Here is a 23,884-nt window from a genome sequence, read left to right as displayed (position 1 = left end):
TGATTGGAAAGATTTTTCATGTTTTCCTTTTAATAAAGAACTCAAACTGAAAAAAAAATTAGTGTACAATTCAGTAGCATTAAGTGCATTCACTTATTATATGTCATCACCACCATCCACCCACAGAAGTTTTTCATCTTCCTAAACTGAAACTCTGCACCCATTCCACACTACTTCTCCTGTCCTCCCTCCCCAGCCTCTAGCAACCACCAGCCTACTTTCTGTCTTTATGAATTTGACTATTTCAAATTTATTTCACTTAACATGATGTCTTTAAGGTTCAGCCATGTAGTAACATGTGTCAGAATTTTCTTTCTTTAAAAATATATATATTTGTATTGATTTCAGAGAGGAAGGGAGAGGGAGAGAGAGATAGAAGCATCAATGATGAGAGAGAATCATTGATCGGCTGCCTCCTGCATACCCCACACTGGGGATCGAGCCCACAACCCGGGCATGTGCCCTGACCAGGAATCGAATCATGAACTCCTGGTTTGTAGGTCGACACTCTACCACTGAGCCATGCCGGCCAGGCAGAATTTCCTTCCTTTTTAGGGCTGAGTGTATTGTATCTATATATTACATTTGTTTATTCATTCATTCATCAACGGACACTTGGGTTGCTTTGCCTTTTTGGCTGTTGCCAATAATGCTGCTATGAACATGGATGTACAAATATCTGTTTAAGTACTTACTTTCAATTCTTTTGGAATAATAATTCCAGAAGTGGAATTGCTGGATCACATGGTAATTTTGTGTTTCATTTTTTTAGAAACTGCCACACTGTTTTCTATGACACTTCCACTAGTCTACATTCCCTCTAGCCATACACAAAGGCTTCCAATTTCTTCCATCAGTCTCAGTCCATTGATGACATTGCCTCTGGTTAGGAATGCATGCTGCATGGCCCAGACACCGTCCACTCACAGCAAGTTCCACAGACATTTCCTCCTCCAGGGCCCAAATTTGCAGCTAGGTTTGCTCTTGTGGTTCTTACTATGATCACCGCACTTTAGCAAGAAACCATCAGGGAGGGAACTTCGAGGAACAAGATTTATTACTCACAGGTCCTGGGGGATGCATGGCATGCCTGTGGGCCTCACAGCAAGATCATGAATAGAGAGAAAGAGAGCAGACCTAGGGCTCTGCCTTTATTAGGATTCCAGAGTGGGATGGCCAAGGTTTCAAGGGTTCACTCTTCATTGGCTAATTCAGAGCATAAGAGCTGGAATTAGAACATAGGAAAGAAGATGTGTGGTCACTCAAGTGGTCAGTTATCTAGGTTACTCAGGGCTTTCTAAAAGGGACCTTCATGAATGGGGGCAGCCTACTTCCTCATCTGGTTGTTTTGCTGGTAGCTGAGTCATACAACTGGCATTATGTTTTTTGGAGATAGATGTCTTTTGAAATGGATGCCCGGGCAGCCAAAAGCTTAATGACAAGCACTTATACTCCACTCCACATCCTTACCAACACTTGCTATTTTATGTTTTTGGTTTTTTTAATAATGACCATCCTAATGAGAGTGAAGTAAAAACTTAGATTTTTAAGAAAGCTTCTGAAAGAGGTTATGGATACACAGGTTCACAACACCATCTTATTTGAGATCCCTGGGACCATATGTGTCTTGAAATTCAGAATTGTTTGGATTTTAGAAAATCATCAGAGTGCATAATTTTTTAGCAGCGCTCCCAGAGGAGTCTGAGGCTAGAACTCACAATCAAACACATTACGTGTCTGTAGCAAAATGCATTACTATTTACACTAGTAGGATAAATGAGGACCTCTAGTTGGCCTCATTTTAGATCAGATCCAAGTTTGGTAATTAATTGATTATAGGAAAAGAACTATGGAGACTTTTGAGTTTTAGACCTGTGGTTACTATCATATCGACTTACATTAGTGCAACTCTTAAACCCGAGGAAGGTGAAGGAGTATGTAACTTAGAATTAGAACTTATTATAGAGACATGTATTGAACAGAGCTCATTTGTGGCAATAAACAGAACTGAAACTGCTTTTGCCATCCAAAAGTGTGCTCGAGGCGGGGCAGTCAGAGGAAGTTTTCAGGCACCTGGAAACAAACCCAGGACAGCACCTTGGGACCCCATTCCTCCCCATCGCTGACCCAGCTTCCACCTGGACTCTTGCACACTCCACTGGGCACCACAAAGCTAACATTCCTTGCAAGTGCCCACTTCTCAGACTTGACTGACTTTCAAATCCCATTAGATCTTGAGAGGTGTGTATCCCATTCCCTCCCTAGGCAACCCCTTTCATCAGAACAACTACCAGCACTAACGTGATGAGAAACACTGAATATTGATTAGTGAATGTGTTTCGGTTCCCAGCAAGCAGGTTCAGATATCAACAGGGTCTTTCTGGAAGTATCATCTGAAAGGAGTGATTATGAATGTTGCCAATGACGGGCACCGTGGCTGGCCTGTGGGACACTTCTGTGAGCACACGTCTTTATCTCTCAGGTGTAATGTCTCTCAGGTATAATGTCTCTCAGGTGACAGAGGCGGTCAACTCTGTCAGGCAGGGTCTCAGCACAGAGCCGGCAGCCACCCACAAGGTTACTGTATCATCCCCCTTACATTCCCCTGGGGCTCTTCCACCCTAATCAGCTATGGTATTTGAATGTGATCTAGGAAGCCTGCATCACAATATGAAAGGAGATGTCTTAGTCTGTTCTGGCTGCCATAGCAAAACAAATGGAGTATCTTATAAACAACAGAAATTTATTTCTCACCGTTCTGGAGGCTGGAAGTCTAAGATCAGCATGGCCGGGTGAGGACTCTTCTGGGCAGACTTACTGTGTCCTCAGGTGTCGGAAGAGGCAAGGCTAGCAGCTTTCTAGCCCCTGTTTAATGAGGGCACTAATCCCAATCCTGAGAGCCCTGCCTAATTGCTTCCCAAAGGCCTCACCCATAATAGCCTCACCTTGAGCATTAGGTTTTCAACATATGAATTGGAGGGATCCATATACATTCAGACCATAGCAGATGTGAAAAACAATAATTTTGCAAAATTGCCAAATATTTAGTCTCTATACATGCTATTGCAACATAAAAAGGAACCAGGATGAGAAAACTATGCTTAACTGCACCACCCACTTGCCACCCCACAGAATGAACATTGAAAAACGATGACAACCCTATTTGTCCTTTTCTCTGGATTCTCTCTGCCCCCGGTAAATGTGCATCCAGCCTCAGAACCCGAGCTACCTGTAGCAAGAGTGTCCTTCCTTTCCATGTCTCCCAGAATTGTGAGGGTGCAAAAATAGAATATTGTCACGCCAAAGGGCTGGTGCATAACCTAATAAAGGGAAGAATAGTATGAGCTCAAAGCTATGTCCATACTTGCAGTATATGATCATTATAAAAAGACATCAACCACGAAAGGGAACAAATAAATGGGCTCATGGGTCCCGGTGCTGACCTGAGCTCCCATAGATCTTTCAGGCTGCACCCCGGCCATCCACAGATTTGTCCTCAGGATGTACTGTGGAGTGACTAAATGGTCATTTTCCTGTTTAACAGTGTTTTTCAGTTTAAGTTCCACATTTTCTCTAGAGTTACCCTTTGAATACATAGAAAGGAGAAAAGGTTCTTGAGGACACGGGAGCATTGTTCCTTGTTTTTACTGTAAGTGGTTGAGCATCAGTAGGCACAGTTAGAGGCTGGGTGTATTTGGCAGTCTCTCATTGCTCCTGTATGCTCAGACTCCCAGGGGTACCATTCCCAATGTAAGCTAGAGCAGTCAGCGTCTGATAAATGAGTCTCGGCCAGCCATGCAGTGCGCACAGCATCTGAAAGAAACAAAGCTCCCCCTGACTCAGCACAGGTCCAGCTGCAAGAATCATTGTCCTAAATGTCGAGAGGCAACACCGATGGTCACCTTTCAGCCCCGCTCCGCTCCAGTACCAGCAAAGGCTAGCCTGAACTGGCTATTGTTTATTCCAATGGGCTTTAATAATTAGGTAGAGATCACAGGGCCCAGCACATATAATTGAATGTCAAATATAGTCAATCCAATGTCACATTTTGGAAGTTAGATCAGGAAAACAATCTCAGAATCCCATAAGAATTTATTGGTATATCAAGTATATCAAAAGGCAGCACAGAAGTTCTTTACTGTAAAAATGAAGAGATAGAGTTCCAAGACTTTTTTAAAATTTCAATTAGAACATTTTTAAGGCAGTAAATATTGTGAAGCCTTTTGGAAAAGAATTTTGATGCACTTTGTGTGCTTTATTATTCATTATGTAGTGAACATTGGGAAATTGATTTTGTTCAAGATATGGATAAAGACACGGAGCTTCTTCAGGGACCTCTGATTTAAAATGAGTAAGCCAATTCATACACAAACACATCATGCATAAGATTTCAATCGCTGAACAAATGGCTTAGATATAAGTTTCTCTGTGCGTTTCTATTTCTTCTTCTGGAGACTGATGGATAAAGCCTTTTGTTTCTGGAACTTGGAATGTTACCAGTAGGAAAGGAAACAATTTTAAGTGTATTGTATAAGAATATGTAAACAGGAAGCACACACACACAAAAAAGGAAAGGGAGTGTTTTTCAGCTTTCAAGCAACAGTACTAGAGGAAGTAAAAGAATGATAATAATAGCAGTTAGTCCCCAGCCTACCAGTTGTCTGTGCCTGATGTCCTGATTCCCCTGAGAACCACTCTTCAGCCCTCCACCTTGATGTCTGCCCTGAGGGAGAACCTCTACCAACTGTATTACCTGGGCCCCCTTGCATGCTGGCTTCCACTTGGTTTCGGCCAATAGGAGACAGCAGCCAGAGATCAGAAGGAGGCACTACAGAGGTCAGGGAATCATAACGTAATGATGGTTCTTGTCATGTCATTTGGCCCCTGTCTGTGATTTCAGTTTTTGTGCAGTTGATCCCCAGGGTTCTCCGATACCCCGTGCTGGTTTTCTTCCATCCTGTCTACACCTTTATAAATAGTGTCTTTAAACTCTCTTTCTTACCCCTTTGAGGGTAGCCCTGTTTCATACCAAGAATAAACAAATATAGAGCCTTTGCAGGAGTTAGAAAAAAGCACCCAGGTCGGTACATGGGGATCATTATCCTCTTGTCTCCACTTTGGTATATATTGAAATTTTCTAAAATAAAAGGATTCCAACAAAAGCCAAGTAAAAGGTACCCGTTTTGCTGACGAGTGCCCTGCAGATGCATAGCTTTATGAGCACAGAAGTCGGGCTGGTTTCAGCTTCACCTTACTCCCTCAGCAGGTGGCTTGATGCTGTGCACAAAATGTCCAACTGAGCCTGGCAGCCCTACAGAGGAATGGGAAGATCCCTAAAATCTGGAAAATATCTTAAGGGAAGAGTGAAGACTGACCTGAGTCTTCAGGATATTTGGGACCTAAGTGAGAAAGGGATTGTAGGCAAGGATAAGGTGTACGCAGGGACAGGCATGCATCGGTGTACACAGGGGATCGATTCTGTAAGGCAAGAAAGGTCCTTTACAGCTAGCACTACAGCATAAGAAAGGGGAGATGGGATGGAAATAAGCTTTGCTTGCTGAGGTAGAAAGTGTGGATCGGAGCTTAGGACTGACAGGCAGTATGGTGCAGTATTGGGGCACGTGGGCTCTGAAGCTAGACTGCCCAGGCTTTAGTCACCGTTTTGCCACCTATTAGCTCTGTGACTTTACACAGTTATGTTTTCCTCTTTACGCCTCAGTTTTCTCCTTTACAAAATGGGGATAAAATAGTACCACCTCCTCCATTTGCTGGGAGACTTGATTTTAAAATACATGCCCAAGTGCTTGGCACAGCGCCTGGCTTCCATAAGCTCTCAGTGCACATTAGGTACTATCATCAAAAATTTTAAAACAGAAGAACGGCAAGATGAAAGCGGTATTTCATGAAGATTAATCAGGCAGCATGTGCAGACTGCACTAAAAAGGAAAGACTGAACAGGGAAGTTGGTGTGAGGCTGCTCTAGCTGTCTGCACTCCAGAGGGACATGGGAAATGAGAGAAGAAGCGGGTGGAAGAGTAGGAGGAAGGAAAACTGACAGGTCATAAGAGTACGGAGTCAGAGAGGGCTCCAAGCACTTTTCTCAGATCTTTGGTCTCCCCAGTATGAATACACCTGGGCAGCTTAGGCAGTTGACTTTGAAGAACAGACAATTTTGACATTTTAGTACAAGTAAAAGAAATATTAATATAAATTTTCCATTTCAGTACAAGTAAGAAAATTAAAGAACCATTCCATTTACCCTCTATTTTACCCAATATTGAATTAGACCCAAGATTCTATTGTAAAATAAAAACCCTAATGGACACCTCAAGGATTCCAGCAATCCCTGGTGACTCCTCAAACTTCCCAAAGATGGTTATTTTTATCTGAAGATTCTTCTGATTAAAAATCTGAGGTCAGGGCCTCCTCGGTTGAGAAAAGAACAGCCTCATATAAGAGAGCTCTGAAGATCATAAATAATTTACAAGTTTAGTTCTTACTAACAAAATTAACAGAACTGTTGAGTAAGCTATCAAGTTCCTGATTTAAGTATCTAACATTTGGGATGAAGAGAGAAAGAGTAGTTAATTTAAAGTAATAATTTCTATAAGTCCCTAATTGTGCATTCATCTGTAGGCAAGCCTACCTAAGAATTCAGTGCCACTTAAAAAAACTACTGTGAAGCCATTTTAGCCAGTCTTCATCTGAGAACATTTATTTCATGTTTTTACTTTGGCCTTTTTGCCAGGAACTGGGCCCTGATTCTACTGAGGTTTTGGCTCACTATTAGAAATAGCATGGCAGAATCCAGGTTCCAGGTCCCTCCTGCCTCACCCTCATCTGTCCTCTCCCTCTGTGCCCTGCAGATACTTGCCTGAGATCATGAATGATGGGCTGACCAACCAGATCAACAATCCTGAGGTGGACGTGGACATCACCCGGCCCGACACTTTCATCAGGCAGCAGATCATGGCTCTCCGTGTGATGACTAACAAACTAAAGAATGCATACAATGGCAATGACGTCAACTTCCAGGACACAAGTAAGAAAGTTCTTGCCAGTAACCTCCAGAGTGAGCAATGGTCACTGAAGATTATACCAGCATTTCTCTTCAAGAGCAATGTGCACCTTTCATCTTGTGTTGTTCTTGCCCAATCTACAAAACTGTTTATAGTCCTTCAGACAGAAAGCTCTGACTCACAAAACTTAGGATACTACTAAAATCATAGCTGGTCTTAAGGACGCAACCCACTAAATTTTAGTGGATTGCATTCAGCTGTACCAAAGCTAAAATTGAATTGCATCTGCCAGTTGATCTGTTCATGATAAAGCAACAAAGTAATGTTTTGGCTTTCTCCTTTCCCCATCAACATTTATGTCTCTGACCCCAACTCCTGCCCCCTCCCCTAACCCCACCCACCAAAAGAAGAACGTTCTTAAGATTATGCAAGACAAGGCTTGGCTGGAATCCCTGTTTTATCATTTATAAACTAGGGTCTTTAACAAATTATTCCCTGAGTCTCAGGTTCCTCTACTATTCAATGGGAAGCACCTGCCTAAGAGGTTGTTGGGAAGTTCATTTGAGGCCATATTTTTTTTTATTGATTTTAGAGAGAAAGGGAGAAGGAAAGAGAGATAGGAACATCAATGATGAGAGAGAATCATTGATTGGCTGCCTCCTGCACACTTCACTCTGGGAATCAAGCCCAAGACCCAGGTATGTGCCCTGACTGAGAAATGAACTATGACTCCTGGTTCATAGGTTGATGCTCAACCACTGAGCCATGCCAGCCAGGCAGAGGCCATATTTAAAGGAGCAAAGATAATATCTCATGTGCCATGAATTCAACTGTATTAATGTTCTCTCTATGCAGTCATACATATACAGGAACCATTAACACTTATATCTGAAATATTTAAAGAAATAGTAAAATATAGATGCAATATCACACTTAACTATTTTATTAAATATCATAAAAGCATTAGAAGTTGCTTGAAAGGCTACTAAGTGAACATTGACATGAAACTACACTGAATGGCCAGATTATTATGATCTCTGAACGCATAATAATCTGGCCACTCAGTGTATATCCTATATAATAAAAGGCTAATATGCAAATTGTCCACTTGACCAGGAGTTCGACCAGCAGGCTGGCCAACCATCCATGTCCCCTACCCCTGGCCAGGCTGTCCGAACCCCACCCATGCACGAATTCATGCACCAGGCTATATATATATATATATATATATATATATATATATATATATATATATACTGAGTGGCCAGATTATTATGCGTTCAGAAATCATAATAATCTGGCCACTCAGAGTATATTTGAGTTTCGTCTAAATGGTTTCAAGATGCATAACTATCAAGGCACTTTTTTTGTTAGTTTTATGTTTTTTTAAGTTAGCACCTTACAGAGAGAGTTCTCAGGAAAATATTTCTTGAACATGAGATGTGGAGATGCCAGTGATTCTGTAATTTGGTCACTGATGCCAAAGATGATGCTTGTGTGCTTGAATTAATGAGATAGAAGTTTCATCTAAGTCTTAGCTTTCATCCTACTGAGTTGTCCCCTGCAGAAAAATGTCAGTGCTTTATTATATTTTAAATAACAAAAATTAATTTTCTGAATGTAGGGTAATTGCCCACCAGGTAGACTTCATTGCTATAAAATTTCTCAGACTCACCCCATTATTATCTTCCTCTTTACTACGCCTCTCCTTTCTTCTTCAGAAGAGAACACAAGGTTTTAGCTTTCTCTGCTTCTCCCTTGCTCATTACTTAGTCTCACTCATCTCAATTTATCTGTTCTGTCTTCTCTAGCTAACAAAATGGTTTATTATCTGGATAATGACTATTAGAATAAATTATTCAAGATGCATAAGGATTAGTTGATGTTGGTCTTATTTCTCTCTCCTCTCTTACCTGAAGAGGTTATATACACGTCAGTCTGCAATGCTTATGGAAAATTCTTGAGAAGAGATTTTGCTCCATTTCCTTTTAAAAAGCAAACAATGAAAAATCCAAAGTAGCTAAGAGAGTCACTTGACTCTAACCCAAGTACCAAATTTGACCCTTCATGTTATGATAGTGTCTGTCATACAAACCATTATCACATCTTCTAGTCATAATCACCCTTATTTCTTTTGACATTTTTAAAAATCACCCATGCATTTGTGATTCCTCTCAGAAAGAGATGGGGCCATTACTTTTCTCATCTGAAATCCCGTGTCATTATTTGCTTACCACATTTTTAATATTCTAAATAGCTTTAATAATATCTTTGTAAAGGTTAAATTACTTCTTGCTCATGATACTAGTTTAGAACAACCCCCTTAGCAACTCTGTTTTCTCTGAATTTAATTAATGGGCATTTTCCCCCTTATAAAGGCCACTAAAGATAAACCAGAGAAAATGTTAAGAACCTGGTAGATTCTATTCAAGTGATCTTATCTGGTATTTAGATGTCCCTTTTTAAAACAAAACAAATTGTGATGCGTTTTGCCCCTCTCCTCCAGGATACATTAGAGAAGTCCCTGTATCACTTTGGCCTTTATTTCAGTAGCATGAAGCAGCCAAGATGGCATCAGATTTCAGGAGCAGCATAGCAAGCTCGTCACCACTGAAGGGCAGCAGGGAGGAGTTAGGGCTATTGCAAGGAATCACTGAGCAAGTGGGGAAAACAGCAAATGTCATTACCCGGTTCACAATCTCCTGAGTCCTCCCAGGAACAACATCTCACTTATGCCCCATAACAATTCTGTGAAACAAATTGTATTATTCTCACTTTTACAGGATAAGAAGAAACAGAGCCTCAACAAGGCTAACTGATTTGCCCTAATTCACTTAAATTAAATACAGCAAGTTAAAATCTAGGTCGCCTTTGCTGCGGGAACCATGTGTTTTTCCATCAGGCATCATTGTGAGCACTGGGTTTGGTGTCCTCACACATTTCATCATGGTGTCTTCACACATACTCTGCAAGTTAATCCTATTGTCCATATTTCCTGAGATGAGGAAAATGACAGAACCTGAGTAAGCTGCCCAAGGCACATTTATTTACAATAAAGCTATTTATTGAGCATCTGCTGTATGCCAGGGACCATTGAAGGCATGGGAATCAGAAGTGCACAGTGACACAAAGTCTCTGCCCTCAACAAGTTTATATTCTCGTGGAGGGACTAATCCTAATATATAAAATCCCAGGGTCTGTAACATCCAAAACAACCAAAGGCTCAACTGACCAGAAGTCAGTGCAGGGTTGCCGTGGTGACCCAGTACTAACTGCCACGGCTGCGGGAGCCCAGATCCAGCACTGACTGCCGAGGGGGCTGCGGATCAGGCCCGAAGAGAGGCCTGGAGGGAGAAACAGGGTCTGATCCATAGCCTCCATGGCAGCTGTTGATCGGCACTTGCCTCTCTCTTTCGCTCCAGGCCTGGTCAGCAGCCATGCATCTCTTTCTCTCAGGCCTCCACTGGGGCTGCTGATCAGCCCCACCTCTCTGATCAGGCCCATTGATAGGCCCAGAGATGCTGACTGGCATAGAAACCGACCGATCAGACCAAATATGAGTGAAGTGCAAGGAGCCAATGGCTGCCTAGGAGGCGGAGCTTTTGACACTGACTGTCATAGAAACCAACCAATCAGAACCAAATCTGGGTGAACTGTGAAGGCAGAACCTAAGGTGGGGGCTGAGGAGGGATTTTAAGGGCAACAGCTGTTTGGTGTAAGGTGTAAGAATGTGGTTCAATTTTTTAATGACCTGTTTGGCAGTATTGTGCATATAGCTGGCTACCAGTCCAGATATAGGGATTATGTATTTTTGTCTGCCAAGAGCATCTCCTCCTGATGAAAAAGGCTTTCCCCACCCCCATTTAAGCAATCTTATCCTATATAATCTATCTATACTACTAAGAGGGTAATATGCTAATTAGACTGGGTCAACCAGCCATCTTCTACATGTCCGACTTCCTTCCGGACAAAGCCATGGTGGTGGGGCCAAGGCAGAGGCCATTAGGTGTGATCAGGCTGGCAGGGAAGGGCAGTTGGGGGCGAAATCAGGCTGGCAGGGGAGGGCAATTAGGGGTAATCAGGCAGGCAGAGGCAGTTAGGGGTGACCAGGCCGGCAGGGCAGGGCAGTGCAGTTAGGGGTGAGATCAGGCTGGCAGGGGAGGGCTGTTGGAGGTGAGATCAGGCCAGCAGGGGAGGGCAGTTGGGGGCAAGATCAGGCCAGCAACGGAGGGCAGTTAGGGGTGATCAGGCAGGCAGAGGCAGTTGGGGGCAATCAGGCCAGCAGGTCAGAGCAGTTAGGGGCGAGATCAGGCCAGCAGGGGAGGCCTGTTGGAGGTGAGATCAGGCTGGCAGGGGAGGGCAGTTGTGGGCAATCAGGCAGGCAGGCAGAGGCAGTTAGGGGCGATCAGGCAGACAGGCAGAGAGGTTAGGGGCAATCAGGCAGACAGAGGCAGTTAGGGGCAATCAGGCAGGCAGGCAGGTGAGCGGTTAGGAGCCAGCAGTCCCAGATTGCGAGAGGGATGTCCGACCGCCGGTTTAGGCTCGATCCCACAGAGATCGAGGTTAAACCGGCGGTCGGGCATCCTCTAAGAGGTCCCCGATTGGAGAGGGTGCAGGCTGGGCTGAGGGAAACCCCACCCCCTCATGCATGAATTTCATACACCAGGCCACTAGTCTTTATATATAAAAGCCCAGCGACCAGAACAGTGGAATGACCAGAATGACCAGTGGCTATAACGCACACTGTGGCGGCCAACCAGCCTGATCTGGGCCCTGATCGGCGCCCCCTCACCAGCCTCACCCCCGGTCGGGGTGCTGGGGGCTGATCGGGGGAGGGGCCAGCCAGCCAACCGCCCACGGCCCCTCCTCCTGCCGGCCTGACCTGATGGGCTCCCATTGGGGTGGGCTGGCCAGACCCCAACTGTGCTCGAATTCATGCACTGGGCCTCTAGTAGGAAATAAAAAAACAAGTAAACAACACAATTGCACCAGCTAGTAATTGATGGAGCCTGATCTGGGACCCAGGTCTGAAACACAGGGTTTATGAAACAGGAAAGAACAAAGCAGTAAGAAGTGGGAATAGAACAGGCCCAGAGGCATGCTGGGCAAGCAAGATGCTGCACTAAGACCACATACTGTTTGGGTACCTGGGCATTGGCTTTAAGCAAGAAATGGCAAACTTTTTTTGTAAAGGACCAGATATTAAACATGTTCAGCTTTGAGGGCCATGTGTGAACACAGAATTAAACCATGTGTAAATGAATGACTGTGGCTACATTCCAATATAACTTTCCATATGGACACTGAAGTTTAAATTTCACATACACATTTTTTTACATGTCACAAAATATTATTTTTCATTTGATTTTTTCCAAATACTTGAAAACATAAAAATCTTTCTTGGGTTGTATGCCATATAAAACCGTGCAGCAGACCAGATCAGCCTTCAAGCCATCGTTAATCAAGACCTGGTTTAAAGGGAGAGGCTAGTTGAGACAAAGTCTATCCTTGTTCTTAGGGGAACAGAGGTCAAAAAAAAGTAGTCAAGCCCGGCTGGTGTGACTAAGTGGTTGAGCATTGACCTATGAACCAAGAGGTCACCAGTTAGATTCCCATTCAGGGCACATGCCCAGGTTGTAGGCTCAATCCCCAGTAGGGGACATGCAGGAGGCAGCTGATCAATGATTCTCTCTCATCATTGATGTGTCTATCTCTCTCTCTCCCTTCTCCTCTCTCTGAAATTAATAAAAACATACTTTTAAAGTAGTCAAAAGTAATAATAGTATGTGCCTTCCACAACCTTGTGCTTCTGCTCCTCTGATTTTTTATTCACAGTGTTTGTTTTCCTCTATTTGACTGTTACTTCTCCTCCTTACTTAAAAAAAAATTCTTCCAAAATCCTTTATGATAATCACTAAAAACAATGGCTCTGAGGTGCAAAAAGAGCAATGAATGGAATTTCTTAAAGTAATTTAAATATTGGCCAAAATGAGAGATACGTTTCCAATGCCAACATGGTAGGAATGGCCTCTCCTTAGGTCTAGAATTCTCTCGTTCCTTATTAGGTAACTCTGGGTATCAATTTTACTGTTCCTTATATCGATACAGTCCACCTGCCCATCACAACCCTGCCCATTAAAAGCAAACCTGTTGATGCCCAGCCAGTGTGACTCAGTGGTTGATCATTGACCTATGCACCAAGAGGTCACTGGTTCCATTCCCAGACAGGGCACATGACCGGGTTGTGGGCTCAATCCCCAGCAGAGGGCGTGCAGGAGGCAGCCGATAGATGATGTTTCTCTCCCTCTTCCTTCCTCTCTCTCCAAAAAAAAAAAAAAAAAAAAAAAGCAAACCTGTTGAGATGGGGTGGAGGACCCTTGGGTGGGGAAATGTCCCCTCGCACCACCATGCCCAATTCCATTGCGTGCCTCCAGTCTTTCCAGATTGTGGTCTAATTTTCTTTGTCAATCTATCCACACCAGGTGATGAATCCAGTGGCTCGGGAAGTGGCAGTGGGTGTATGGATGATGTATGTCCCACGGAGTTTGAGTTTGTCACCACGGAGGCCCCTGCTGTAGATCCCGACCGGAGAGAAGTAGACTCTTCTGCAGCCCAGCTCGGCCACTCCCTGCTCTCAGCGTCTCTCGTCTGCATTGTCCTGGCACTGCAGAGACTGTGCAGATAATCCTGGGTTTTTAGTCAGATGAAACTGCATTTTAGCTATTTGAACAGCCAACTCACTTCTTTTCTTACACTCTTGGACAATGGGCCATGCCACAAAAACTTACTGTTTTCTATGAGAAGAGCAGTACTGCACTCTGCCTCCCTTTTTGTTTTCCCAAAGAGTACCGGGTGCCAGACTGGACTGCTTCCTCTTTCCTTTGCTATCTGTGGGGACCTTGTCTATTCTAGAGAATTCTTACTCAAATCTTTCGTACCAGGAGATTTTCTTACCTTCATTTGCTTTTATGCTGCAGAAGTAAAGGAATCTCACGTTGTGAGTTGTCCCCTTCCCCGCTTTATAACAACTTAAAAAAAAAAAAGTAGAAATAATGTTCTTCATAAAATCAGGCCAAACCCCAAGACAACTGCATTTTCAACAAAGAAGCAAACCAGAGAGAAAAATAAAAGAGCTCTAACACTATCAATTAAGTACTGCCAGGCAACTCCCAGTGTAAGCTTTTCTGTGACTCGTTGGGTTTTAAAAAAATGCTATGGGGAGAAAGTTTAAAAATGTTTTTAGTGAAGTGAAAATAGACTGTTGTCTTGGAGGTATTGTCTTGCACTCTAACCATACAGCACCAAACTGAGTTAGAGGTACTGGTACTAAATTTGAATTCTATCTTTAAAATGACACAAAGTATTGCTACAACTCAGCACCTCCCTCACCCTGACCAATTTCAATTGCAGTAATGGTACCATTCTCCTCAATTCTCTTAATGTCTGTCCACTGGATCCAATTGGCACAGATTTTCCCCTTCATCTTCAGTTACTAGTGGACATCCCCATCAATTAATCCTCCTCAAGGATCTGAATTGAAAATAATCATCAACAAATGCAATCGCTTTGTTTTAGCCATAGGTTGGACATTAATTTGGTTTCTGCCCCTGTGCTCATTACCTCCCAAATGAAGATTTCTTTTAGTGAACTGACAAGTAGTTAGACCCATCAGTGAGTTTTCATCTTTAGCCATTTGCTTTGTGTCAGTTGGTTTCTGCATCACAAGGGCATTCTCTTACAAAATAACTCACAACAAAAAAAGTCAAGACAAAAAATATATATATATATAGTATTGACATGGAGATTTCTTTCACTTTTTTAGTCTTAGTATGATCATCTATTTTTATATCTATATATATATAAATCACAGATTTTAACTTCTTAATTCCAAGCTCAGGGTTGACACACCTTTGTAACAAAAATGTTTTGTCAACCAGCTCTTCTTGTTTTGTGCTGCTCAGAGAAGGGATTCTTCAATGATCTATGAGCACCAAGAATCAAGAAAGAGACCTTTTTACGTATCTAACTGTCCATTTAATAAAAGTTTGCCAGGGCACACCCTTTTTGCATGAGCGTGCTTTGTCCTGGATGCTCCAGACCGTACCGAGCTCATGGAGAGAGCCATGGGTATGTAGGACATTACTGGTGATGGAAACTGTATGGGTAAAGAATGTGTTATTCACACAAAACCATTGTTTTCACATACAATGCCTTCAGCCTAGGATTCCAACCTGACACTTGAGAAAATGTCCTAACACAAGAGGCCAATTTAGAGCCACAGCCTAACTGGTCCACTCAAGTGGGCCAAAGCTAGGCCCTGTGCTCCCCTGACAGAGAGAAGCAAAATAAACCAAACAGGGGCTTTATGAATACATTGACTATCCATGTGTTTCTTGGTTTTTTTGATGCATCTGGGGTTGGGAAAAGTAATGTTTTAAGACACCATAGTACACCAGTCACTGTTAATTAACCCATTGACAGTAATGACATGTAAATGGTATTTTTCAATCCCCTTCCTCATCAAAATTATAATTAGTTATTGATTTAGTCATCGCATTTAAGTAGAGCATATGCGGCACAATAGTATTAAGTATAATTGAGCACTTTTGCAAAACTGAAAGTATTTAGAAGCATCTATTGCTATAGTATGCCTAATGAAATATGAAACGTAGAATTCTGAGAGACTTTGTGGCATCTTTTCATTAACATTTTTATGAAATTAACATTTAACCTAATTCAGCGTTACATACTTCTAGAAAAACATTTCACTGCCAAACTTTGGCTTTCAGTCACCAATTTCACATAAAATATCTCTACAAAGGACCAATTTATGTTGCTCACGTCATTGTATGTTCAGAAATCAGTATTGTCTTTCTCTGAATAATTAAGGTGCAATACAAATTAAATCAACCTTGGTTTGACAGAATTTTGAGTAATAATTTGTTTTTATGGCTTTAAACTTCAAGTCTTTCCTTTTTTAAATGTGTCTGCATTGTCGTCTATGAAATAGATCAGAATACCTTGTTTTCCCTGTGTTTTTACCCAAAATGGTTTTGTGCATGTGTATGAGTACACATTATATTAATGAATTTGAACCCATGTTCTGTACACACTAAACACAGAGATAACATATAAACACCTGCTTCATTTATTTCAACACCTTAGTTATTAATAGTATTCATAATGGTTAGATGTAGTGATCTATCTGAGCCAGGCAGAGAGCTGAAATGACTATCAGTTAATGATGCCACAATATTAGTCACCTGCATGAATGTGGTCAAAATTATTCAAATTGTACTTTCTGGTTTTTATCATCATTCTAATATTTTATATGATTTCAGACTAATTTAACATGAGATTTAATCTAGTTACTCCATTTCAGAAGAACTTTGGAACCTCATCTCATCCCACCCCACCTCTGACCAAATTAATTTCTCTCATTTAAGCATTGTGATAGGGGAAGCAATGATGCTGCATTATTTTTCATGACCTGACTTCTTGGCTTTGATGTCTCCTAAGTTCTGTAATGACATCATAACCTCTGTTACAAGTAGAGAGGGATGGGCTCACTGAAGTCGGAACTAGAACTTATTGGGTGATGCTCATAACTGCAAACACTTAGCTTATTGAAGTGCCTCTATTTACATGTTTAGTTATAATATGTATTTTTCTAACAGAAATACACATCTGTAATTGGTGTATATTATACTTTGTATATGTTACAACAAAAGCTAAACAGAGGCTAAAGTCTTTAGCAGAGAAGAATGAATTACGAATTCATGAATTAGAGCTCTGCTATGGTTCTGTACTGAAGGACAGCCATGACAACCTTCTGTCATCTTAATGAAGGTCAAGTTGGCCCTTTGATTGTAGCCTTCCTCGAGCAACCTTAGCAATAGCAATCTGACTCCCTTACAGTGACTTACCCAGATAAGTATCTTGTATGACCTATTTTAATTGTAAGGGATAGAAAATACTACTTGTCTACACTGAGAAACACTATTATTCATTGACAAGCTGTATTAATTATAAAAGTAACATTCTATAACTCAAACTGAAAATATTATTGGTCTCAGAACCCTGATATTTAATTTATATTCCCTGCTGCAGACATTAGCCTACTTTAATACTTTAGCCATTATATACATGTTTTGGCTACACACTGAACACCAACTAAAGTCCCCAAGGAGGAATAAAACCTTAGCAAATTCCTGAGTTGTGATTCTTTTGTTACTTCTATTTGCAAGGCTAATTGTCAAGTGGTTTGATTAAAGGTGGAAGTGTTAGCAAATGCAAGTTTTGACTTATCTACAACTTGCAGAAATTCAAACTCATTTTCATTTACTTACAGTCACTAACAGACCTGACTTTTAACAAGACAAACAAACAAACAAATGGTAGTTTAGCTTTGCCAGCAGAGGAGTAAAGGAGACCATAACTTATAAATTTGCAATGTGTTCCTCCTCCGTGGAGACATTAGCCAGTGTTTAGTTTTAGGCCAAATTATACAAATAGAGTATTGATTTGTATGCATTCTAGAGCCTTGCTATATCATGATTTGCTACAACATGAGAACTCAGCCTAGCATGGGACCATGTGAATTTCATTCAAAGTTGAATAGTTCCTGGAACCTTTGACCTTGCCTTGCAAGGAGGTATGTCCATGAAAATAAACCTAATGATGGCTAATAGTGAGGTCTCTGCGTGCATATGCGTAATATATATGCAGGATAAATGTGTGCACCAATCAAACCTAAAATTTTATGTGACTGTCAAATGAATATTATTTGGGTTAAGATTTTTCATTTCTGATTTGGATAGAAAATTGCTATTAATCTTGTATTAAAATAGTTTTTAAAAATCTACCAGTGCCCTTTCTGCATTTTCTTAATTATTGTCATAGTCTAAATTACATAGCTTTTGAATTTTTTTTATTTGAGACCTTTCTAGAAGCTGTAATATTACAAAAGAAAAGAAGAGAAAAAGAACAAAGATTAAATCAGCACCGCTCACCTAAGTATACTTGGCATGTAAAATCATGAACTTTTAAAACTTTAGAATATTTACGGTTTGCCAAACATGTGAAAGATACTATATCTGTCTTCTTTTCTATTGGTTTCTTCTCTAAGGTAAATTTAGTGGCTTGAGAACTGATGTCAATACTTTATGAGGCCAGAAAAATTAGATAAAATTGAAAGAACCAACAGTAACATGTTAAAGAGTGATTTAACAAGTATTTATTAAACTCTGCACTAAACCTGCTCCAGGTGCTGATCCATGATTATCAAAACCACCAGCTGAAAATTATTCATTTTTACTACAGTTAACCATAATTATTATAGATACATCACTCATTTCAAGATGGTCTTTTAAATAAAGGAAACCATATAAATAAAGTTATTGAGAATACAACGTTTAACTGTAAGCAATATTATAATTTATGCACATTATGACTATGTTGGGCTTTATTGAGAAAAGTGATGTCTACAAAATAATTAAGGAATTTTAGGATAATTTCATCTATAAAAGCAGAATATACCATACTCCATTTGGAAATAAAATAAAAGAAACTTCATAGAAAGGAGAACCATCCAAATGGTTTTTTTTTTTTTAAAAAAAATAATAAAACCACAGACATTTTTTATCAGGTAACAACAATATTATTTTAATTTGCTCTTTGGATAAGTGGCTGAGATATACACAAAACATTTGCACAATTATGAAGATGAACATAGTACTGAAAGTGCTAGCCATAGCAATTAGACAATAAGAAGAAATAAAAGGTATCCAAATGGAAAAGAAGACATAAAATTGTCATTATTCGCAGATGACATGATACGGTACATAGCAAATCCTAAAGACTCCATCAAAAAATTATTAGACTTAATAAATGAATTCGGCAATGTAGCAGGATACAAAATTAATGCCAAGAAATCTATGGCATTTTTATATACCAATAGTGAACTTACAGAAAGATATATTAAAAACACAATCCCATTTACCATCACACCAAAAAAAGTAAAATACTTAGGAATAAACTTAAGGAGGTAAAAGACCTATACGCGGAAAACTACAGGACACTGAAAAAAGAGATAGAGGAAAACATAAACAGATGGAAGAATCAACATCATTAAAATGTCGATACTACCCAAAGCAATCTATAGATTCAATGCACTTCCCATTAAAATACCAATGGCATATTTCACAAACCTAGAACGAACTCTCCAAAAATTCATCTGGAATAAAAAAAGACCCCAAATAGCTGCAGCAATCCTGAGAAAGAAGAACAATGTAGGAGGGATCTCAATACCAGATATCAAGCTGTATTACAAAGCCACGGTTCTCAAAACTGCCTGGTAATGGCACAAGAACAAACATATCGACCAATAGAATAGAATAGAGAACCCAGAAATTGACCCAAACCACCATGCTCAATTAATATTTGACAAAGGAGGCAAGAACATACAATGGAGTCAAGATAGTCTCTTCAATAAATGGCATTGGGAAAATTGGACAGATACATGCAAAAAAATGAAACTAGACCACCAACATACACCATACACAAAAATAAAATCAAAATGGATACAGGACTTAAACATAAGATGGGAAACCATAAAAATATTAGAGGAATTCACAGGCAGCAAAATCTCAGACATATGCCAAAGTAATATCTTCACCGATACAGCTCCTAGGGCAATGGAAACTGAAGATAAAATAAACAAATGGGACCACATCAAAACAAAAAGCTTCTGCACAGCAAAAGAAACCATCAACAAAACAACAAAAAAGCCTACTACATGGGAGAACATATTTGCCAATGTTATCACTGATAAGGGTTTAATCTCCAACATTTACAGAGAACTCATACAACTTAACAAAAGGAAGATAAACAACCCAATCAAAAAATGGGCAACAGACCTAAATAGATACTTTTTGAAAGAGGACATAAGGAAGGCCAAGGAGAAACCAAGATGGTGGCGTGGGTAAACACCTAAACTGCTGCCTCACACAATAATTTCAAAACTACAACTAAAAAATAAAACGGACATCATCCAGAACCACAATTCTACAACGAGAAGAAAATAGAAAAGCACACTGAGACTCAGAGGAGCTGCAGAAGGCAGAGGTACCGAGGCGCGCGCGTGGAGAGGGCTGGCAACTGAGTACGCAGCTGGCTTTCTCAACCGGGAGGGAGACAAAAGCTCACGATGGCTCTGAACTCCAGTTCTGGTTGAGACTCTGGGGACCCAGACTCATTCGGGGAGAAACTGGACGGTCTGGCAGTGGGCGAAACTCAAGGGTGGCTTTCTCTCAGAGGTGCTTGCAGCGATTACCACAAGACACTGAGACCCAGGGGCCTCTTAGGGCAGGGCTGATGGGAAGCCATTGCTGTCTGCTCCACCCTGAGACTCCGCCCCATCCAAGCTGAGCACAGAGGCTTTTGCAAGTCTTGTCTCATAAGGGTGTCTCCAGCACAGAAGTTCTCCCAGCATAGACACAGCTGATCTTCACAGCCAATTGGCCTGGAGGTCAATTCCTCCCAGTGATACCAACAACAATCAAGGCTTAACTACAACAAGACTGTGCACACAGCCCACAAAGGGGTGCACCAAGAGTGTCCACCTCAGGTAACTGGGGAGGCTTGAGCCACTGGGCCCTACAGGACACCTAGCACACAAAGCCACTCTATCAACTCAGGGAAGCAGCCAAAATGCACAGACAAAGAAACAGGTCACAAATGAAAGAAATGGAGGAAAGCAAACAACAGGATATAGAGTTCAAAACCAGTTATAAGGTTTTTCAAGATTTTTCTAGAAAAGGCTGATAAATTTAGCGATACACTCAAGGATATGAAAAAGGACCAACTAGAAATTAAGCATACACTGACTGAAATAAAAAATAACATACAGAGATCCAACAGCAGACTAGAGGAACCCAAGAATCAAGTCAAAGATTTGAAATACAAAGAAGCAAAAAACACTCAACCGGAAAAGCAAAAAGAAAAAAGAATCCAAAAATATGAAGACAGTGTAAGGAGCCCCTGGGACAACTTCAAGCTTACCAACATCAGAATTATGGGGGTGCCAGAAGAAGAGAGAGAGCAAGATACTGAAAACCTATTTGAAGAAATAATGACAGAAAACTTCCCCCACCTGGTGAAAGAAATAGACTTACAAGTCCAGAAAGCACAGAGAACCCCAAACAAAAGGAATCCAAAGAGGACCACACCAAGACACATCATAATTAAAATGCCAAGAGCAAAAGACAGAGAGAATATTAAAAGCAGCAAGAGAAAATCAGTTAGTTACCTACAAGGGAGCACCCAAACGATTGTCAGCTGATTTCTCAACAGAAACTATGCGGGCCAGACGGGAGTGGCAAGAAATTTTCAAAGTGATGAATAGCAAGAACCTACAACCAAGATTACTCTACCCAGCAAAGCTATCATTCAGAATTGAAGGTCAGATAAAGAGCTTCACAGATAAGAAAAAGTTAAAGGAGTTCATCACCACCAAACCAGTATTATATGAAATGCTGAAAGGTATTCTTTAAGAAGAGGAAGAAGAAAAAGGTAAAGATAAAAATTATGAACAACAAATACATATCTATCAACAAGTGAATCTAAAAATCAAGTGAATAAAACATCTGATGAACACAATAAACTGGTGAATATAATAGAATCAGGGGCATAGAAAAGGAGTGGACTGACAATTCTCAGGGGGGAAAGGGGTGTGGGGGGTGCGGGAAGAGACTGGACAAAAATCTTACACCTATGGATGAGGACAGTGGGGTGGATGTAAGGGCAGAGGGTGGGGTGGGAACCGGGTAGAGGGGAGCTATGGGGCGGGGAAAGAGGAACAATTGTAATCTGAACAATAAAGATTTATTAAAAAAAAAAAAAGGAAGGCCAAGAGACATATGAAAACATGTTCAATGTCACTAATCATCCAAGAGATGCAAATCTAAATGACAATGCGGTACCATCTCACACCTGTCAGAATGGCTATCATCAACAAATCTACAAATGACAAGTGCTGGTGAGGATACAGAGAAAAAGGAACCCTCGTGCACTGCTGGTGGGAATGCAGACTGGTACAGCCACTGTGGAGAATAGTATGAAGTTTCCTCAAAAAACTAAAAATGGAACTCCCACTTGACCCAGTGATCCCACTTCTAGGAATATATCCCAAGAAACTAGAAACACCAATCAGAAAGGATATATGCACCCCTATGTTCATAGCAGCAAAATTTACAATAGCTAAGGTTTGAAAACAGCCTAAGTGCCCATCAGCAGATGAGTGGATTAAAAAACTGTGGTACATCTACGCAATTGAATACTATGCTGCTGTAAAAAAGAAGGAACTCTTACCATTTGCAACAGCATGGATGGAACTGCAGAGTATTATGCTAAGCAAAATAAGCCAGTCAGAGAAAGTTAAATATCACATGATCTCACTCATTTGTGGAATATAATGAACATAAACTGATGAACAAAAACAGATCCAGAGACAGAGAAGCATCGCTCAGACCATCAAACCTCAGAGGGAAGGTAGGGGAGGGTGAGAGGTCAACCAAAGGACTTGTATGCATACATATGAGCCTAACCAATGGACACAGACACCAGGAGGGTGAGGCCATGAGTGGGGGCGGGTGGGGAAAAATGGGGGGGGGTGATAAGGACACATATGTAATACCTTAATCAATAAAGAGAGAAAAAAAAATTTTTAAATAGAAGATGACCTTATGGTTTGATTCCTGGTCAGGGCACATACCCAGGTTGCAGGCTCAATCCCCAGTGTGGGACTTGCAGGAGGCAGCCAATCAATGATTCTCTCTCATCATTAATGTTTCTATCTCTCTCTTCTTCTCCCCTCCTCTCTGAAATCAATAAAAAATATATATTTAAAAAAATATGACCTTGATTTTTAAAATACCAAATTGTAAAATAGTGGTGATTAGACAGGAAGTGTTGTTTCACTCCCTGAGAGCTAAAAAGGTATAGGCACAAGTTTGTCTATTTTAATAGGAATTTGCAATTCATTTAGTGCAGATACATTTCCATTCCACAGACACATTTGCTAATATAAACATGTGGCCAAACATATCTTGTTGGCTCATAAATGGGGTGTATAACATAGCCAGGAGGAATTAAATGCCTGCCTTTGCAGCTTGCTTTAAGGGCTCATACTCTTGCTTCCCTTAAATCATAAAGAGCAAGAAGATGGGTATTTTATCTTGTGAGAGCTCAAGTCTGGAGAGGAACTGAAGGAAGACTAACAAACAGTATTCAGGGCAAACGGAAGAATATTTACCTTGCATAAAGCTGTTTGCTCTTCAATAAGGACAAGTGTCTGTGGATTTTTAAATATAAGTTTGACCTAGGCAATAATAGTCACATAGTCTTTCAAAAGATATAGTAATGAGCCATTAATCACGTCTAAACACAGTCTGGGCAGCAGAGCAAGACACCAAGATTCCTCTTCTCAGACAACTTCCATCCTAATAGGGGAGAGACAGACAACGCCAAGTCAGTAATAAGCAAACTGCTTTTGTTAGAAGAAGTCAAGAATCATATGACTTCACTCATATGTGGGATATAAAACTGAAAACAGCAAATGAACAAACAAAAATCAAGAACTCATAGACAGACAACAGTATGTCATTACTAGAAGGAAGTGGGGGGGTGGGGGGGTGCGGGGATGGGGACGGTCAGGGGAGTAGTGAAGAGTAGAGGAGATCCAGTGTATGGTGACAGAAGGAGATTTGACTTTGGGTGGTGGACACACAATGCAATATACAGATGATGCATCATAGAATTGTATACTTGAAACCTATATTATTATGTTGATTAATGTCAGCCCAATA

The 23,884-nt window shown here is 40.9% G+C and overlaps 1 protein-coding gene across 2 annotated transcripts in view; it reads left to right on the top strand.

Annotated features, from left to right (window-relative positions):
• GPC6 (glypican 6) overlaps positions 1-14,770 on the top strand; it is a 1,157,351-nt gene extending 1,142,581 nt beyond the window's left edge. For both annotated transcript variants that reach the window (XM_080660993.1, XM_080660992.1), the window contains 2 exons: positions 6,867-7,042; positions 13,502-14,770. In XM_080660993.1, the coding sequence (XP_080517119.1) occupies positions 6,867-7,042; positions 13,502-13,704 (379 nt within the window). In that variant the 3' untranslated portion in view covers positions 13,705-14,770. The remainder of the gene's footprint in view (positions 1-6,866; positions 7,043-13,501) is intronic.
• The last annotated feature ends 9,114 nt before the right edge of the window (positions 14,771-23,884 follow it).

This window comes from Plecotus auritus (assembly GCF_963455305.1).
Source record: "Plecotus auritus genome assembly, chromosome: 3".
NCBI classification, from domain to species: Eukaryota; Metazoa; Chordata; class Mammalia; order Chiroptera; family Vespertilionidae; genus Plecotus; species Plecotus auritus.
Note: the sequence above shows the minus strand (reverse complement) of the source record. Positions and strands in the feature narration are given on the sequence as shown.